Source organism: Poecilia formosa, unplaced genomic scaffold, assembly GCF_000485575.1.
Source record: "Poecilia formosa unplaced genomic scaffold, Poecilia_formosa-5.1.2 Scaffold207, whole genome shotgun sequence".
NCBI lineage: Eukaryota > Metazoa > Chordata > Actinopteri > Cyprinodontiformes > Poeciliidae > Poecilia > Poecilia formosa.
In genome coordinates, this window is record NW_006800146.1 from 252,469 (window position 1) to 269,199 (window position 16,731).

A 16,731-nucleotide genomic window follows, 5' to 3' on the forward strand; every position below is an offset into this window, starting at 1 on the left:
AATCTTCCCAGGAGTCGACATCCCAGCAAACACACTCCAAGGTCAAACTGCAAAGATGAGAAAAACTGGAGAACACAAACACTCCATCTCAGATGACTCAGGCCTCAAATAGTTTGTAATATGTAAATACTCATTACTGAAGCACATTTAGAAAAGCAATTAACATGAGTAGGGTAATTGGTGAATGAGTGTTTTAAAAAAGGTACTGGAAAGATGTCTACAAACGAGCAATTAAAAGTTATTGTTTTTTTTTTGATTGACTGCATAACAAAGGAAAAAGATTCACCTCATAAACCTCAAAGTCAAACACTTACCTGAAGGGTTATTGCATCTAAATCTAAACTCTACGCTAAGCTCTGAGCCACTCCTTAGACACTGATAACAGCAAATTAAAAAAGAGATTCAAAACATGTTCTCTGAAAGCAGGACTCCAGGACACAAAGTGAAACGATGACATTTTTATTGCAAACGAAAGAACAGAAGACAAAATCTACCACCCGCTCATCTCTGATTCCTGTGAGACCTCAATCATTCAAAGAACACCATACAAAATAATTGGTCACCAACTCTTGCAAACCGATACAAAATGCAGTGAAAACCGGGTCTCTGCCTTATTGTGAGACAGGAGCCCGCTGAAAGCTTGTAAGATAACTAATAGTCCGTGAAAATTACCGACCTCATACAAAAAAAATAAGGTTTTTCTTCAATAATAATAATAATAATAAAAAAGCCAGCATATTTACAGGAAAATAATATTTTCTATGAACCTGGCTCGCCAAAATTCCCAGTGAAACATTGCTTTATTACAATTTTCCCAGTAACCAACTTGTTACATGTGTCCTTTTTAAACTCTGTAAGGCATGATAATAAACCTTTTGTCAACTCTGCTGCCTTGGCAACAGCAAATCTTAAATATGAAAGTTGGTATACGTATTAAAAAAGGCACATCTGCCCTTTTTTGAATAATAATAATAATCTTTACATTAATGCTTTCAGTATCTGTCAGCTTTTAAAGTTTCTGTGCATTGCTCAGCCCATTTAAGGCACCAGCTATTCAGTAGGGGAGTCCAGAACAAACCCAGAACGACAGAGAACAACTAATCCCACGCTAATACTAGACATAATATGTACATGTAATATAAACATTAGTGATGGAACTGGCAGCAAATAGCTGCACACGCAACCAGCTGGTGAGCAAGAAACCCAAAAACACAAAAAAGGTAAAGCAAGAACATAATTTAAAATAAAAATCATCCATTAAATCAGTGTTGCTTTAAAACCCAAACCAAGGCTGGAGGGTATAAAAGCTGATTAAAAAGCTGAAGGTTTTGAGGTGAGGACAGCTCCTTCCATGTGGGGCCGCAGTGGCAGATGTGTGGCGACGGCGCAAGTGAGAGCCGAGATTAAAGCAGTTTATTCTGAGACATCTAAACCCTTCGACCCGGAGCCGTGCCATGAGAAAACCAGGGGTGGAGACGTGCGCCGGAAATCTTTCAACCCCCCCCTGACAAAAACAGAGGCCTCGACCTGAATCCATTATGATGTATGCCTTCTGGTTTTAGCTTTGTTTGGTCAAATTAAAAGTCTTAATCAAACATTTTTATATCTGACTAAGATAAGCTCAATAATAATAATAATAAAAAATGTTAATTTCAAAGAATTTTATTTATTAAACCAGAAATTGGAATTGCCCATTAAACTTAAGAGCTGGTTTGCTGCTTTTGGCTTCAACAACTGTTGGCAGGAACCAGCATTAAGTCTTTCACGTCGCCTCTAGAGTAATTTTGGTCCGCTCTTCTTTGCAGATTTGTTTTTAACTTGGCCACCTCATATGGTGTTAGAGCACAAATGGGCAACTTAATCGTCCCTCCTGCAGTCTTAGCGCCATGCTCAGAAGGAGTGTGCCACGGTCGGACAGTGAGGAGTTGGGGAGGGTTGTCCGGTCAGATCGTCAGTTCCTGAAACCACACGAGTAAAATCCTGTAAAAGCGCATCCAGGATCAGTGCTTCCCCGCCAAACCGCGCACAGGGTAAAAATAACTTGCAGGGTTTGATGGATCTTGTCTCATAAGACTGCGGGAGAATTAAGTTAATATCACAACATCTCAATTGAATTAAAGACTAGAATTTGATCAGGGCATTCCAAAGACTTCACTTGATTTGTTGCTTTTTTTAGTTGTGCCATTTAGAGGTGAACTTGCTTTTGTGGTTTTTGTATTCAGTTTCCAATTTATTTTTCACCTGAATAAGGCTCAATTAATTATTAGGGTCGCTAACTGTCAGCTGAACATTTTCCTTCAGCTGTTGTGCTAAGTTCCTGGTTCAACCAAACTCAGCAAGCCATTCAGGTCCTGAAGAAGCAAGGGCAGGACCCGAACGTCACACTACAAACATCTGAGGGCTGCTTGTTGTTTTTATGAAGTATTTTATTAGTTTAACAACAGAAGTAACAGGATACACATCCTCCACGAAGCTCCACTTTTATTTAGCCAGTTCACAGAATATCCTTCTAAAAGTCTTTGGTTTTATCATTTTGTCACCTTCCTAAAATAATGGCCTAAGTCAAATCACTGCCTCATTTTGTCAAAAGATGATTTAGGCAAAAAAACAAACAAAAACAAAACAAAAACAAAACTTTTGTCAAAAAATGACAGACCTTTATTTTAGGAAGGTGACAATATTCTTCTAAAGTGAGAGGGTTTAGTGTTCTTTTCAGCTCTCTTGTGAAAGCCATTTTTACTCAGTTTGATTGTTATGATGAAATCATGAACTCTTACATTAAGTGAGTTAGCTGAGGCCTGGATAGCTTTAAAGTTATTCTAGAAGGGTCACCACTGTTCCATGTCACCTCCATATGTGATAGCACAGTTAGCTGGAGTCCCAAAGCCTCAGACATGACTGGAAGTTTTTCAGGGCTGATAGATCTCAGTGAAATTGTTTCTAACTAGTAGATGTTCATTCAATTTTAGACTAGTTCATGTTGTCAAACAAGTTCTATTAAAGTGATTTCACAATTCTGCAGCTCTGGCAGGCAATTTGTGACTTAACAAAGGATGAAATGTCATTGACAGAAAGAACCAGATTGTTTTGGATAGCTGTGTTTTGATCTTGCCATGTTTGTCTGATACCAACACTTGAGAAACACTTGTTTGGCAAAAGAAAGACTTTCCTTTCTTTTTGGTTGCGGTGAAACTTAGCAAAGGCCACTCTGATCTCTGTATCAATCCTGAGGAAACAGAGCTAAAGCTTTGAGTGGAAAAGTGTTGGGACAAACCAAGCAGGAAAAGATGAGATCGCTGATGATGTCAGCTCTTGTTTCAACTTAGTTTCACAAGCAATGCTGCTTGTGGGGAAAGAAAGAAACATGTATCTCTTCCACAGGGAGCCGTTACACATCCATCCCTGACCTCCACGGTTCATATTTCTCTTTTTTTTACTCACAGATTAAGTTTCTTGTTTCCATGGCCGCTCCACATCCTCAAGAGGAGCCAAACCCCAACATTAAAATATGCTCTGCAGTGATGTCAGCTTCTCACATCTCAATAATCCTATTTTCAAAAAAAGCTAAAAACACAGGGATCCGTTTGGCACTTCTGCCTCTCTTTTTGTTGCAAGTTGGAGATCCTGAACCTCGACGGCAGAGTGAGGAGCAGCAGCAGTCAAACGGCTGGTGGTTTACGCAGCCCACATAATGTCAGATGATGGCAGCCGTACCGCTCGCATCTGGTATTTATAACAGATTCCTTTGATCTGCAGTTGTAAAAAAATAAAAAATAAATAAAATAACTTTAATGTCCAATTGGTCTTAGAGACAGAAATCAGAAAATATTTAGGAGGGAAAACGTAAAAGACAGCAGCGTAGCCTGGTATCAGGCCTCAGCAGGGAAACAGGGGCGGTTCTGAAACTTACTGAGAAGTTTAATAACAGAGCTGCACTTTTTTATGACTGCATGATCTTATGTCAATAGCCATATCAGTCAATTTGGTTTCAGTTACTATCAAACCTCAGTTTTACACAACTTGAGATTGATGGTGTTTCTATAACAGCCACCGCTGTGTAATAGTTTGGATTTGGCTTTAGTGTTTTGGATTCAGATCTGACATCTTATTACCAGATCCTTACATATAATCAAGCCTCATTTCATCAGTTTGCAAAGAAAGATTTGCTGGTTCCCAGAATGACATAGTTTTCTCCTTGAATGTGATCAGCCGACTTTCAAAAGAAAAACAGTGTTTTTCGATGGGTGAGCTTAGATGCTATCATTTTGTGTTGACAACACTCTTTAGTGTGGAAGTTGTTAGTGGGTGAGGAAGAGCTAGGAAGCTATTTTCAGCATCAGCGAGGTGTTTAAAAGTGAAGACAGCGGCAGAACAGAGTTATAAGAACCAGGAAATCATTTTAAAGTGATAGGAGGACGGCTAAAGAGAAAACACAACAGGTGCTCTGATTGGTTCTTTGGAGTTTTTAACCTCTGTTATAGAAAATGTTGAATTTGGAAATGTTTTCTGGAAGTCTCAGCCTAAATGTAAGGATTTACATTCTTTTGAATAGGATCACAGACTGCCGTTAAAGGCACTAATTCAAGATGCCAAAGAAAAGTCTATGACTATTTTATTTTTATTTTCAAATTCTTTAGTAAACTGTCTTTAAAGGGATGCACAAGTATAAATAACAATTTGGGCCCATATCGACATCCAGTATTGTTATGGCTGATTACCGTTGTTAGTTCCGATTTATGGTGCATCCTTAGTATAATATTATTGTAGCTCTCTCACATGTTACACCCCTACTGATCCCAAACATAGATAACTAATGATTGAGGAACAAGGAAGTATTTTGAAAACTATTATGTGAACTAAATCTTCTTGGCATGTGGAAGTTTTAAAAACACAATCTGTAGATTACACTAGACTTTAAACCATGTCAGTGTTCACCTGACAGGAGAGTCCGTTGAAAATTTTGGGGCAGCTGAAAATACTGAGAGCAAATGATCGAAACCAGACAATAGTCAGAATGAGTTCACTGACACTTTCAGCAAATAAAGCACTTCTAAAGTATGGATACCGAAGAAAAAATAGACAATAACTAACAGATTTGTCTTCCCCTGCTCCACTCTTAGAACCAGATCAAAACTGTTTTGTCTCCTTGACATGGCTACACATCTGTACTTAGTCAAAATAACAAGAACTTCTGGCAGATATGTGCTTGTGATTTCCAAAGTAGAAAAAACTCCCAACAACAACAACAACAACAAAAAAAGCCCAAGCTGATAAGTGTTCAGGCAGAGTTAAGGTTGAAACAAAATTGATTATTCTCTGTAGTCAGGCACAGTCGACTCTTGCAATCATTGCTTTTTCATCAGCTTATCCGTTTGAGTTTTTCGATGAAGCGACAACGATAGGAAACAGCTGGAGGACGAGGAGGAGCTGCCAGTGACGTGCTGCACGTCTCCACAGGCTGAGATGCTTTGACTGAGTCCTGCAGCCGTCTGACTCAGACTTAAAGTCAGATTCTGGTGTCAGAACTTATTTTTAATAAACTGCTTCAAAGAGCAACCTGAGACTATGTCCTTTGCACACTTCTTTTGAACTAGAAAAAACAAAAGCACTACCAAAAAAAAAAAAAAATTGCTGTTATGACAACTGTGGGTGTTAAAGTTTTGGGAGCAGCTGACAGAATAAAGGTGTTTTCCACAGTGTCTTGATCTTGAGGTGTGTAGGTGACATGGTGAACGGCTGATGACTGAGTTATGATCCCAAACATTGTTCAGTCAGGGTGTGTGTTAGGCATGAGCTGGTACCACGATCAGGGTGGAACAGGGTTCTAAAAACACTTTAAAATGACACAAAAAACCTATTGTTTAAAGCCTTTTCAAAACGATGCTCGAGAAAGAAAGAGAGCATAGCGTTGCCCCTCCTGCACTTGTTGCTAAGTTCCACCAGTCAGCTAGCTGAAAAACAATTAAAAAACTTTCTAATGCTTTTCTCTCACTTAAAAAAAACTGAGTGCCCCACTTCTTGTATTAAAACTGCAGTATGTCACTGTCATAAAAAATATGTTTTTTTTTTACATTTGTCAAAACTGCTACTGTGTTCTAACAGTATAATATGAGACAGATAGTCTATGAAAAAATCAAGCTCCTCCACATCCTCCTTGTGGTCTTACAGCCATCTGCAGAAACACACCACTCCCACTCAGCCAATCGGAGCCAGGAGGAGGGTCTTGGCGCAGTGAATCATCCTTGTGTAAATGCTGCTTTGCTTGGGCAGTAGGACGACTGGGAGGAGCCTGAATTTTTCAAAGATTATCTGTCTCATGTTATACTGTCACGAAAAGTAACAGTTTGAATAAATATGTAAAAAAAAAAATTAAATAAATTTTTATAGAAAAGATACATAGAGCAGCTTTACGATATCTTTTCACCACAAAATGACAAAAATTGTTGCTTTTTGTTTTTAAATGAAAGCAATCATATAATTTACTTTTCTGAATAAATAACATGATGTTGTGCCATTTTTTCCCCCTCCAGTTAGGAAACCCTGAGATTCTCATACCGGCCCATGCCTACACTGCTACATACTGAGATCCATTGCTTTGCTTCACCCTTTGTACGACGCCCCAGCAAGTCTCCCTTTTCATCTTGTAAACTTCCCTTTCACTTAATGATACCTTTGTTTTTTAGAAAGCATGCAATATAATTTGCTTTAAATACTGGTTTCAGCCATAATAAACTCTTCACTTGTGTGTGAAAATGCACAACGATCTCTCATGAGATAGTTTTTCTAAATGCGGCAGAAGTTGTGAGGCTTCAGGAGAGAAAAGCCCGTTCGGTCTGCGGAATAAATACTTGGACAAAGAGGGCGCGGAACAGCCGACCGTGTACGAAACAGGTGCAAACACAAACCAGAGGGCAACAAAACCTCGTTCACATTGGTTCGACACGTCACCGTAGGCCAAAGCAAAAACAGGTCATATCTTTTGAGGCGTTCCAGCTTCGTTGCAGCTCATCGCTACAAACTTGGAAGTACAATCCCCAGAAAACATCCTTAAGGTTAAGTGGTTACAATCAAGGCAGAGCAAAACCATTCAAGAAGCTCAAGGTGAAAGCTTAGAAGTTTCATTTCTGCTTCTAAAATAAAATGATGCATCCTTTGAAGTCTGTCACTTGTTCACTTAATCTCATTTGGATGTTCGCCGTTTTGTCCCTAGTTGTCCTCAAACATACCACTCCCTGCGTGAAATCACAGATCCGTCCATGTGCGACACGTAGTCGCTGTCTGTACCGTTTTCGTAGCAATCCTCCGGAAGGTAGGGGGAGCCGTTGTTAACAATGGGGCTGTGCACGGGAGGCCCGCAGGGGTGCATGTTTTGGTTGTTGTAGTGGTCTGGGTAATAGTTCCCCTCCTTGGTGACCCTGGGGCAGTCCCCCCTGTCGTTCCAGTCGTCCCTGTCCTTGCGCTCCTGAGTGTAGTCGGGGTAAATGATGTCCCCGCCCAGTTTGGGCTTCAGCTCCTGGCTGCCCTTGCTCGTCTTGTCCCCGTAAACCTCCTGCAGCTCGTGCGGCTGTAGGACGTCTAGCTGAGACTCCTTCTGCATGTCGGAGGGTCCCAGGTACTGCTTGGTGTAGTAGTCCCCTCTGAAGGTCCTGCGCTGGCGCATAAAACAAGCGCCCCCGAGGATCAGCAGGAGGACCAGGAAGAGAATGCCGCCCACTGCCCCGCCGATTATGGTGCCCAGGCTGCTGTCATGGACCGAGGCCAGGGTGGGGGAGGTGAACAGGGCTCGGCGACGGTCCACGTCTGTTCCGGTTCCGGACGCGTAGCGGATGGGGGAGGCGGTGGTGCTGGGAGCCGCGGTGGTGGGGGGGGGATCTGCAGGTGAAACAGAGAGAAAAGACAGCGAAGAGAATGAGAGGAGAGTCATAAAAACTGGAGCAGAGGAAGGCTGCACTTTGTCTCCTGTAGCAACTGACAAAGCAAATGTGGCTGTTATATGAATTTATAACCCTGTGGAGAGATGGAGCTTCCGCTGAAGATCTGAAACTTAAGGCAGAGCTCCACAGCAGATGTACACACACTCAACTTTTATGTTTATCAGATTTTGTCACATTACATTGACACGCTACATGGATGTAGTGTGTCAACTCATGGAAATGTGAAGTTGTGAAGTGGCATAAAAATGATCAACTGAACAGTATTATGTCCATCCACACTGACAGACTGACAGGGTGTAAAGATCTACAGCTCATGTGGGACATTGACGACTGGACAACTGATACTCAACTCACCCTATAAATCTGGCTATGACAGAAAAGTGAAATGAAAGCCATTAGAAGTCCTGTTTATAGTTTTTTAGAAGCCATGGAGGGGACACAGTCAATGTGAAAGAAGATATTCTGGTCAGACTTGAGCAAACATTTTGACCCACTTGAAAAATGTTATTTGTGGAGGAAAACTAACGCTGAACCTCAGCCTGAATTAGAGCAGGGCAATTTGGCTGAGAAATGTGTCAATGTAAGCATTCTCAATATCAATAATTACTGCTTTGGTTTTTCTTCTAAATATCCAAAATACTGTCAAACTGGTGATGTGACCTTTCCTCTTTTATTCACAATTTCCTCTTAAACGGTTGTACTCATTTTCTTCTTTCGCTCCAGTCCAATCTTTTTTTATTTTTAAGCAGCTATGAGGCACGGTGGCAAAACCTAAAACTGCTCCAACATACTCAGGCACACTGTGTGTATTCTGTGAATCACAGACGGTTGAGGTTTCATAGTCGAGTGTACCCACTGCATACATTTCTTGTGACAAATTCCTTCATTTCCCACAATCCAAATGGACATTAGCAAGTTTGATGAGCTTGTCGGGCGCCTGTCCCCATTTCTTCTCCAGCAGGGCAGCAGAGCGTGGCAGTCATCGTACATGTCTTTGCGACTGGTTGTGCTGACTAGAGGATTAACTTGGTGTTGCCTACGAAATAGCTCAATGTGAGTGCTGTTTGCTGCAGAGCGGCTTCCTGTGTGAATCAGTGCATCACCGAGTATGTGAGTGTAAACATTTACTTTGTGTGGATGTGTCGGGTAGACGTCCGCAGTGAGTAAGTACGGACCTCAGAGGAGTGAAGTATACCAGGGTAGTTTGGGGGGCAACATGAAAATGCCACTGCTCATGTTATTCAGCAGGTTGTTGCTAGGTAACCAAAGAGTGAGTGAGTGAGTTGATGCAACCAAGTAGCTAGCTTCGCTGGTCATGAGAGGTTGAGCGGTTAAAAACTGTCCTCTGCTTACATCCCCCAGAATGCCAGAGTTCAGTGAAATTATTAACATTCTTTTGACCCATTTTCCATTGATACTGATCATGTGCCTATCACGATAGATGTTGATATTGTTTTATTGCCCAGCCCTTGCCTGAATATACAGATTTAAGGTTGGTTGGTTCAGACTGGTTCAGCTTCCAGAAAGACAAAAAGACAAGGAAGTTCTTTAGATCAAAGCATGTTCATGTTCCAAGGGCCCAGTCAAAGTACAGAGCTAAAGGCAAATGATAATCTGTGATAAATCAATGTTCATCCAATCCCACTGATTTTAGGCTAATTGCAAAGAACAGGTAACATCCTAAAATCTCCAGCAGAGTTAATCTAGTATAAACTTTCTACTAAAACACTTCCAACTGCAACATAAGGTAGTTCTAAGTATTCGATGAGGTCCTGAAAACAAACTCATACCATCAAGATATCATTTGTTTCTTTAAAAAAAAAATCTGAAACCATGTATTATGTTCCTTACAAATATAGTATCAACACAACACACTGAATGTTGTCATAATAATGCAATAAAAATGTGAAGGAGCAGAATGAATAGATTTGGGAGATGCCATAAGTATTCAATGTCAGGCTGTGTCAGGATGAGAGACAGACAGAGATGGTCTACCTGCTTCCTTTTCTAAAACCAGCCGTAGGAAAGATATGTGAGAAGACAAAACCTGGAGAGATCGATGCAAGGTTCCTGAATCTGATTTTGTCCTTCAGCTCTTCTGAACACAATCAGTGCTGCCTGGAGATCAAGGTCACGTTAAGTGCCTCTATACTGACCTGGAGCCTGCAGGTCTAACACTACTTGATGGGTTGACAGGCAGATCATAAGCCTGAGTGCATTTAAGACACAGTCTGGGCCTTTGTAGAGCCACAATTATTGCCACAATTGGTTGAGTAAGAATCTAATTACCTGAAATTGCACGCGGGGATCAGAGGGAATGCAAAGGTAGACCCAGAATAAGGTTGGTGAACTGAATCGTTATCAGTTCACTTTGCTTTTTCAATTAGCATAATTTCATGTAGGGACTAGAATCCATGTAGTTGACCGTGAGCGACGTGGGTAGAAACCACAAAGCTGCAGAGATGAAATGGGAATGTGAAATGCTTGAAGGGGGCAGGGAGTATTATTGAGCTCAAACGGGTCATCTCCACAGGGGATGGAGGCAAGAGAATGCATGCCCAACACTCCAGATTTGACAAGAAAAACAAGATAATTGCTCTGTGCAAGTCCGTTCTGGACAGGATGTCAGCTGTGCTTTCATTTGGAGCAGGACCTTCCCAAAGCAGGCCGTTTGCAGACGGAGCCTGGCGGTGCCTTTCGGGACTCCTCAAGGTCTCTCAACGGCGGAGAAGCCAGAAGGACTGTGATCGTTAGAGGAAAGCAAAGTCCAAAACTGGGTTGAAGAGAAGCAGAATATAAAGGAGAGAGGAAAAGTAAAAATAAAGCAACACAAGCAATGGAGAGTCCTCAGGATCCACGCCCTAACTTTATAATGATGAACCCAATCTAATAAAAACACAGGAAGCAGATGGGAGCAGCTCAGTTTTCTAGAGGTTTTGTTTCATCATGACGTAAATCACAAAAAGTGTTCGTGCCCTCCTGAACATTTTGCCACATGTTGGCTGATGTATCTTTTACGTTCCACTTCACAAACCGTTTTGCTGCTTCTCCGTTGTCGAATCTCACTCTGACCGGTTAAAGTCTGGTTTGGTTCTGGTCAAGTTGGGAGTGTCTCCATTAGAGTATGTTCTTTGCTACAGTGGGTGTGAATATGGGCAGGAAAGTGGAAACATGGGTGGGGCTTGAGAGTGCAGAAGCTGTGGTCGATGCTCTGATGTCGTTAGCAGCGACACTGAGCAATGGAGAACATGGAGGTTGTGGTTTTTAAAGACTCAAATAAACCAAGATATTTCATTTGGTCTAATTGAAATTCATTGCTGGCCCAAACATAATTCAGACCAGACTTTTAGTTATATGGACAAATACAGACACATACATCTATGTTGTGGCACTTTATAGAAATAATTTTAAATATGTGCAGCCTTTTGGATTCAGGTAATGCAGTCAAAAGATGTACAATTTCCACATATGAACTTTATTTAAAGATTATGTATTTTCCAGACACAGTATATAACCCTATTGAGTTACTATGTTGCCTTCATTTGTTATAAAAATGTCATATTTAACATATGTATCTAACATGACTTATGAAGAAATTTGTCTTTGCAAATTAACACCTTGAATTTGGGCTTCTGTCTCTTTAAAAACTCTTGCTTTTTCTGAAACTCTGTTTTCAGGAAGTCATAACAACATGGCTCCTTCATTAACTCTACTCTATTAACAACGTTTTGACCAGCTTTTCACTGAGAAGTAGCTCCTATAATGAGCTCAGCAGATGCTAAGTTCCACCAGCTGCTAATTGCTGCTGGCTAGTCTAAAGGAGCTGAGTGGGGGAGTCGTGTGGGAGGAGTGGCGCTGCAGGAGCGTTGGACTCAAACATAGAAAGACAGAGACAGCAAGTAGATGAAAAATGTTTAATAAAAAATGAAGAATAAAACTTACAAAAATAACATGGAGCCAGAGAAAAACAAAAACAGGAATCCAGGGAAAAATGACAGTCTGGAGTCAAAGGGGAAGTGATGGGATTTAATGAGAGAAACCAGCAAGGAGTGACTGAGGATGAGTTATATATATATACTGGTGAGGTTGATTACTTGAACAAGGAACAGGTTGATGATTAAAAACGGGTGGCAGTGTGAGGGAAGAGAGCGGAAGGCAGACCGAGGAGAGAGTGGGGAAATGGCCCAGGGGCAAAGGAGAGCACATAAACTGAGTAACTAGGAAAACAAATATAACATTAACCAATAAGTAGACATTAGGAAGATAATACAACTAAAGCAAATACAGGACTGAATTAAGGTAAAATAGAGCTGATCTAATCAATGAATAGAAACTAAGGAACAGAAATTATAAACAAAAAATCCTTACAAATTTAAGAGAGGTTTGTGGTTGCAAAATGGCCAAACATATAAAAAAATTAAGTGTGAACAAAGCCTTCTAATTGCATCAACAGGATCAAATTCAAATGAAAGTAAATCCTGTTTGGAGAGTCAGTGAACTCCACTCTCCCATTACTTCACAGTTTAATCTATAGGTGTTGAGCTGAGCTAAATAATCGGAGCTGCTGGTGCTCCAGTGCTGTAGGGGCACAATCTACTGCTGAACAAAGATGTTTTATGGAGTATAAACACAGACTTCTGTGTGCTGCAAATCTCTCAACCCAATTCATTATGTCCTGCTGTGTAACCTGACCTTAACAAAGCATAGTAAAAAGGCTACATGGGTGAATACTTTGCTGAACCAGCAGGGATAAACAGCTTCTTTCTTATCTGAGTCATCTAATGTTGCCAAAACCACAACACTGGAAACTTTCAGTCCTGATACTCTTTATCTGGGGCCCGTGCTCCTCCTCTGTTGCCGGGGATGTGTGAAAGTGAATACTGGCAGGGACATTTACATTTACACTAAAGCTTAGTTGTTCTAGGGACATTAATTACTGAATTTTATCCTACATGAGAAAAACTTGAAGCAAAACAAAAAAAAACAACAACAACAAAAAAAAACACAGTTGAGAAGATCTGGTAATACGTAACCAAACTGTGAGAAAAAAGTTAAAAGTACCTTGAACCCAGAAGTTGACATTGTGAGTGCTGCGATCAATGTCATTAGTCACCTCGCAGCAATAGATTGCAGAATCATTGCGCTCTAGCGGGCGTGTGAAAGAAAGGCTGTTGTTTGAAATCTTAACACCCTCTGGCATGGCTCCATCCAACCTGCACAGAAACCAGAGGTGACATATTTTAGTCTGCGTCATTTAACAGACAAAAACTGAAAAGAAAAATCCAACTGGCTCGACCTTGTATTGATTTGTATTTTGGTAACTATTATTATGTCAGATAAATTACATGAATTCTTCCTTCAGATGTAAGGAAATTGTCTATAAAGGAAATAGTTTCAGTGTTTAGGCAAAAAAAACTCAATTAAATTAGCTAACTTATAGGCTGAGTAAATGACAAATGAAGGAACATCAGATTTGTAACTTTTAAAGCACAATGATAGAATTCACATGACACCAGGTTTTATCCTGCTCAAAATGGTGCATCTAAATTTTCACATTTTTTTCAGCTAGCAGTCACCTCCACTTAGCTGACCTGGAACTAATGCTAAGAAGGTCAGCAAACAGCAGGAAACAGTTTTTCAGAATCAGACCCTGGTTACCGTTTAACATGTAATCAGTTGATAAGATTTGTAGGATTACCCAGCTAAAATATTAACAATATCATAATAATAAGTTTTTTTAAGCATTCTAACTTTATTTTGTATCCTGCTAAAACCATCAAAACAGCACAGAAATAAAAATGTGTTCATATCTTGTGAACACTTATTTCACCAAATAAGTGTTCATAATATATGAACACTTTTGGGAGTGAGTAACATTTTGGGATAAAAAAATGTTCTGCACTAGTTTTACTACACTGCACCTTTCACTTTTTCCTAATATTGTTATGAAATAAGGCTACTTTACTTTAAAATTGCTGGATACTCTATCCACTGAGAGTAACTAAATGGAGAACAAGTTTGTTTAATTCAAAAATGAACCAGACACACGACAGACTTTGTTTCTATACAAACTTTGTTGTTCTCACATTATGTTTTATCCGCTGAACCTGATTTGGAATTATTTTTTTCATTTTAAGATACCAACATTTGGTACACAAAACTTGTGCCTGTCTGATTTCATTTTTAAATATTTAATGAGACGTTATGATCAGTTATTCAGACTAGCTTTTTTATGAAATACTTTTACCTCAGCAAAAATATGTTAAAGTAGTGCTTCTCTGACTGAATTTTTCTTTTTCTAATTTGCAGAAAAATGTTTTTTTTTTTTTCTTACCAAGTGGAATAAGTAATAATCAAAAAACAACACTAACCACCACTGCACATTTCTTAACACAAAGTATGGTATTCAAACTGTCAAACTTTCACAATAAAAGTTTTAAAACTATATAGAAGACACCAGGAGAGCATTGGTGAAAAATATTTGTCTGGACAATGAATTTAGTAAAGTGAAAAAAATACTAATAATCTCTTCATGCAAATTCAGTATTCACCTATAGTACAGTATCAACATATGCTTTACAAAATCCTAATAGACAATCACAATTAACTTAAACAAAACAACGATACAATCATTTCTATTTACATTATTGTCAATCTGCGCACAAATTAACAAAAAAAAAAAAAAAAAAAGAAAAAGATTTCCATAGATGAAATATTGTGGATATAAAGCAGCTTCAGCTAAAATCTGTGACAGAACACCTAGCTGAAAAGGTCAGAGCCACCAGAGCAAACAGTAAGCATGAAGCTTTTAATGATGACGGAAAGCTGCCAACAGGCCGGCTGCTTTAAACGGGAACTACCGTTTAGAGTCTTTTATTTATAGCAGGGAGTCTTCCCAAAGGGTTCAGCACTACATGCAACAGCTCCAGTGTCCAGGCTTCAGGGTTAGACTATCAGTAATTTATAGATACAAACTTCTTCTTTTACAGCCAGGCAGGTTTAATAAGCCAATCTGGGATGACTGCAGCAGCCTGTCTCCCACGTCATGCTTGTTTTGACGTTGTGGAACATATTTTTTGGTCTGCATATATCAGAAATACTTGCAGATTTTGGCATCTTCATATTTGCTAGCTGCCAACCAGCTCAAACTACCAATATATTCAATGAAGTTTTTACTGTACTCCAGTGGAAGATTTAACCTGAATATGATTCTTAAAGTGTTTACTGTCATGTTATACAACAGGGAAATATTTAACAACATCTCAAAGGTTTTTAGGGCATTGTGAATTTATATATTAGGACATTTTTCCAGACTCCATTCCTGCTGAGACAGTTTCACATGATGAGTATCTGGGGCCTTTTCGAGAATGTAGCTCCAATAGGAAGTATTAATTAGGTCCTGGATAACTCAAACCAACTCTGGATGTGTGCAGCACTTTATTTTAGCAATATAATAATATGTCAAGAATCCCTTTATCAAGCTTTCATTTAAAATGCCAAAGTATTTCAAAATACAGCATGCTCTACATTTTCTATGCACCCCTCTGTAAAATCTTTGAAATAACCTTTTAGCAATGCATCATAATATAATAATAAAGGATTTAGAATCTGAATTTTTATAAATTTGAAAAAAAACAAAAACAAACAAACAAAAAAAAAAACAATATTTAAAATAAATTGTGTTAATATTGCTGTGAATGTTACAGTTGCTGTGAATACCAGTACAAACCCACATTATGTCAACAGGGCAGAGCTTGGTTTATTTTCTATAATATTTCATGATATTTCAGCATCGTAATTGAAGAATCTTTGCCCATTCCTCTTTCTCCGGTGTCTGGTCTTCTCTTTAGTGAATCATTTCCCAAGTAAAAGACATACGTTCACCCAGTTTTAATGTAAAATGTCCCGGTACAAAAGGCATCTACAAGGGAAACAGGCTCACAGCTACAGCTGAAAAGATTCATTTGACTAATCATGATGAATCGATTGTTGAAATAATCATAGACTAATTTAGTAAATGAGAAATTGTTAACTAGACTACACAGACTAAAAAAAAGTCAATTTGTTGAAGGAACAACGTACTAAGAGCAGTAATTAGCCCAAAACAGCACAAGAAGTCTATATATTTTGGATTTAAGTTAAAAAAACACTTTTTTTTTCTGTAAATATGTTCTACGCAGAAGTCTGACACTGCTCAAATTCTGTAAATAAAAAAACATCCTATTATGCACTGGTTGCTTTTCAGTTATTAATTGGTTAGTTAAAAATTAGTCAACAGATCAGCCCTACTCTATTGGTGTAGTCAAGCAAAAAAGACTGAGATTTTCACTGTCAGAAGTATTTCTTTAGCTGTAGATGTGTCATTTACTAAAAATGATAAAGTGTTCACTAAAGGAATGAGATGTTATTGCATTTTAGGCAATAAAATGTTTCTTTTAGAAAAGGAACTGAATTATGCTTATTTCAATCTTTTAATGCATTTCTAATATTTTATTAAAAAATGCACAAGTGGTTAAATGAAAGATTTACAGAATGTGCCAATTTTTCATCTGATTAATCAATTAATCGTCAAAATAATCAATTCCAAAATAATCATTACATCATCTTCCCTATACAACAAAGAAAAAAAAGGAGAAATTGTTATCTGAATCACGCCATAATTAACCTCCAGGAAAAAGTTCCTCCACACACTGATTAACTTAGAAAGGATAATAAATGACCAAAAATGCTTTATTTGTTTCATAGAAACTGTAAAAATTAATTCTCTTCGAATGAATAAATGTACACAAATTAATTA

General features: G+C 38.9%; 1 protein-coding gene and 1 long non-coding RNA gene across 2 annotated transcripts in view; both read right to left on the reverse strand.

Annotated features, from left to right (window-relative positions):
- Nucleotides 1–443: 443 nt before the first annotated feature.
- Nucleotides 444–6,273, reverse strand: LOC107838066 (uncharacterized). The gene is made up of 2 exons (XR_001664124.1): nt 6,016–6,273; nt 444–5,970 (listed from the first exon to the last, which is right to left on the reverse strand). It is a non-coding gene; the product is annotated as an uncharacterized LOC107838066 (long non-coding RNA).
- Nucleotides 6,274–6,865: 592 nt separating this feature from the next.
- The window catches only part of nectin3a (nectin cell adhesion molecule 3a), a 53,390-nt gene continuing 43,524 nt past the window's right edge, over nt 6,866–16,731 (reverse strand). Inside the window, exons 4-5 of the mRNA XM_007567377.2 lie at nt 12,996–13,147; nt 6,866–7,872 (exon numbers count right to left, since the gene is read on the reverse strand). Of these exons, the coding sequence (XP_007567439.1) occupies nt 7,217–7,872; nt 12,996–13,147 (808 nt within the window). The 3' untranslated portion in view covers nt 6,866–7,216. The remainder of the gene's footprint in view (nt 7,873–12,995; nt 13,148–16,731) is intronic.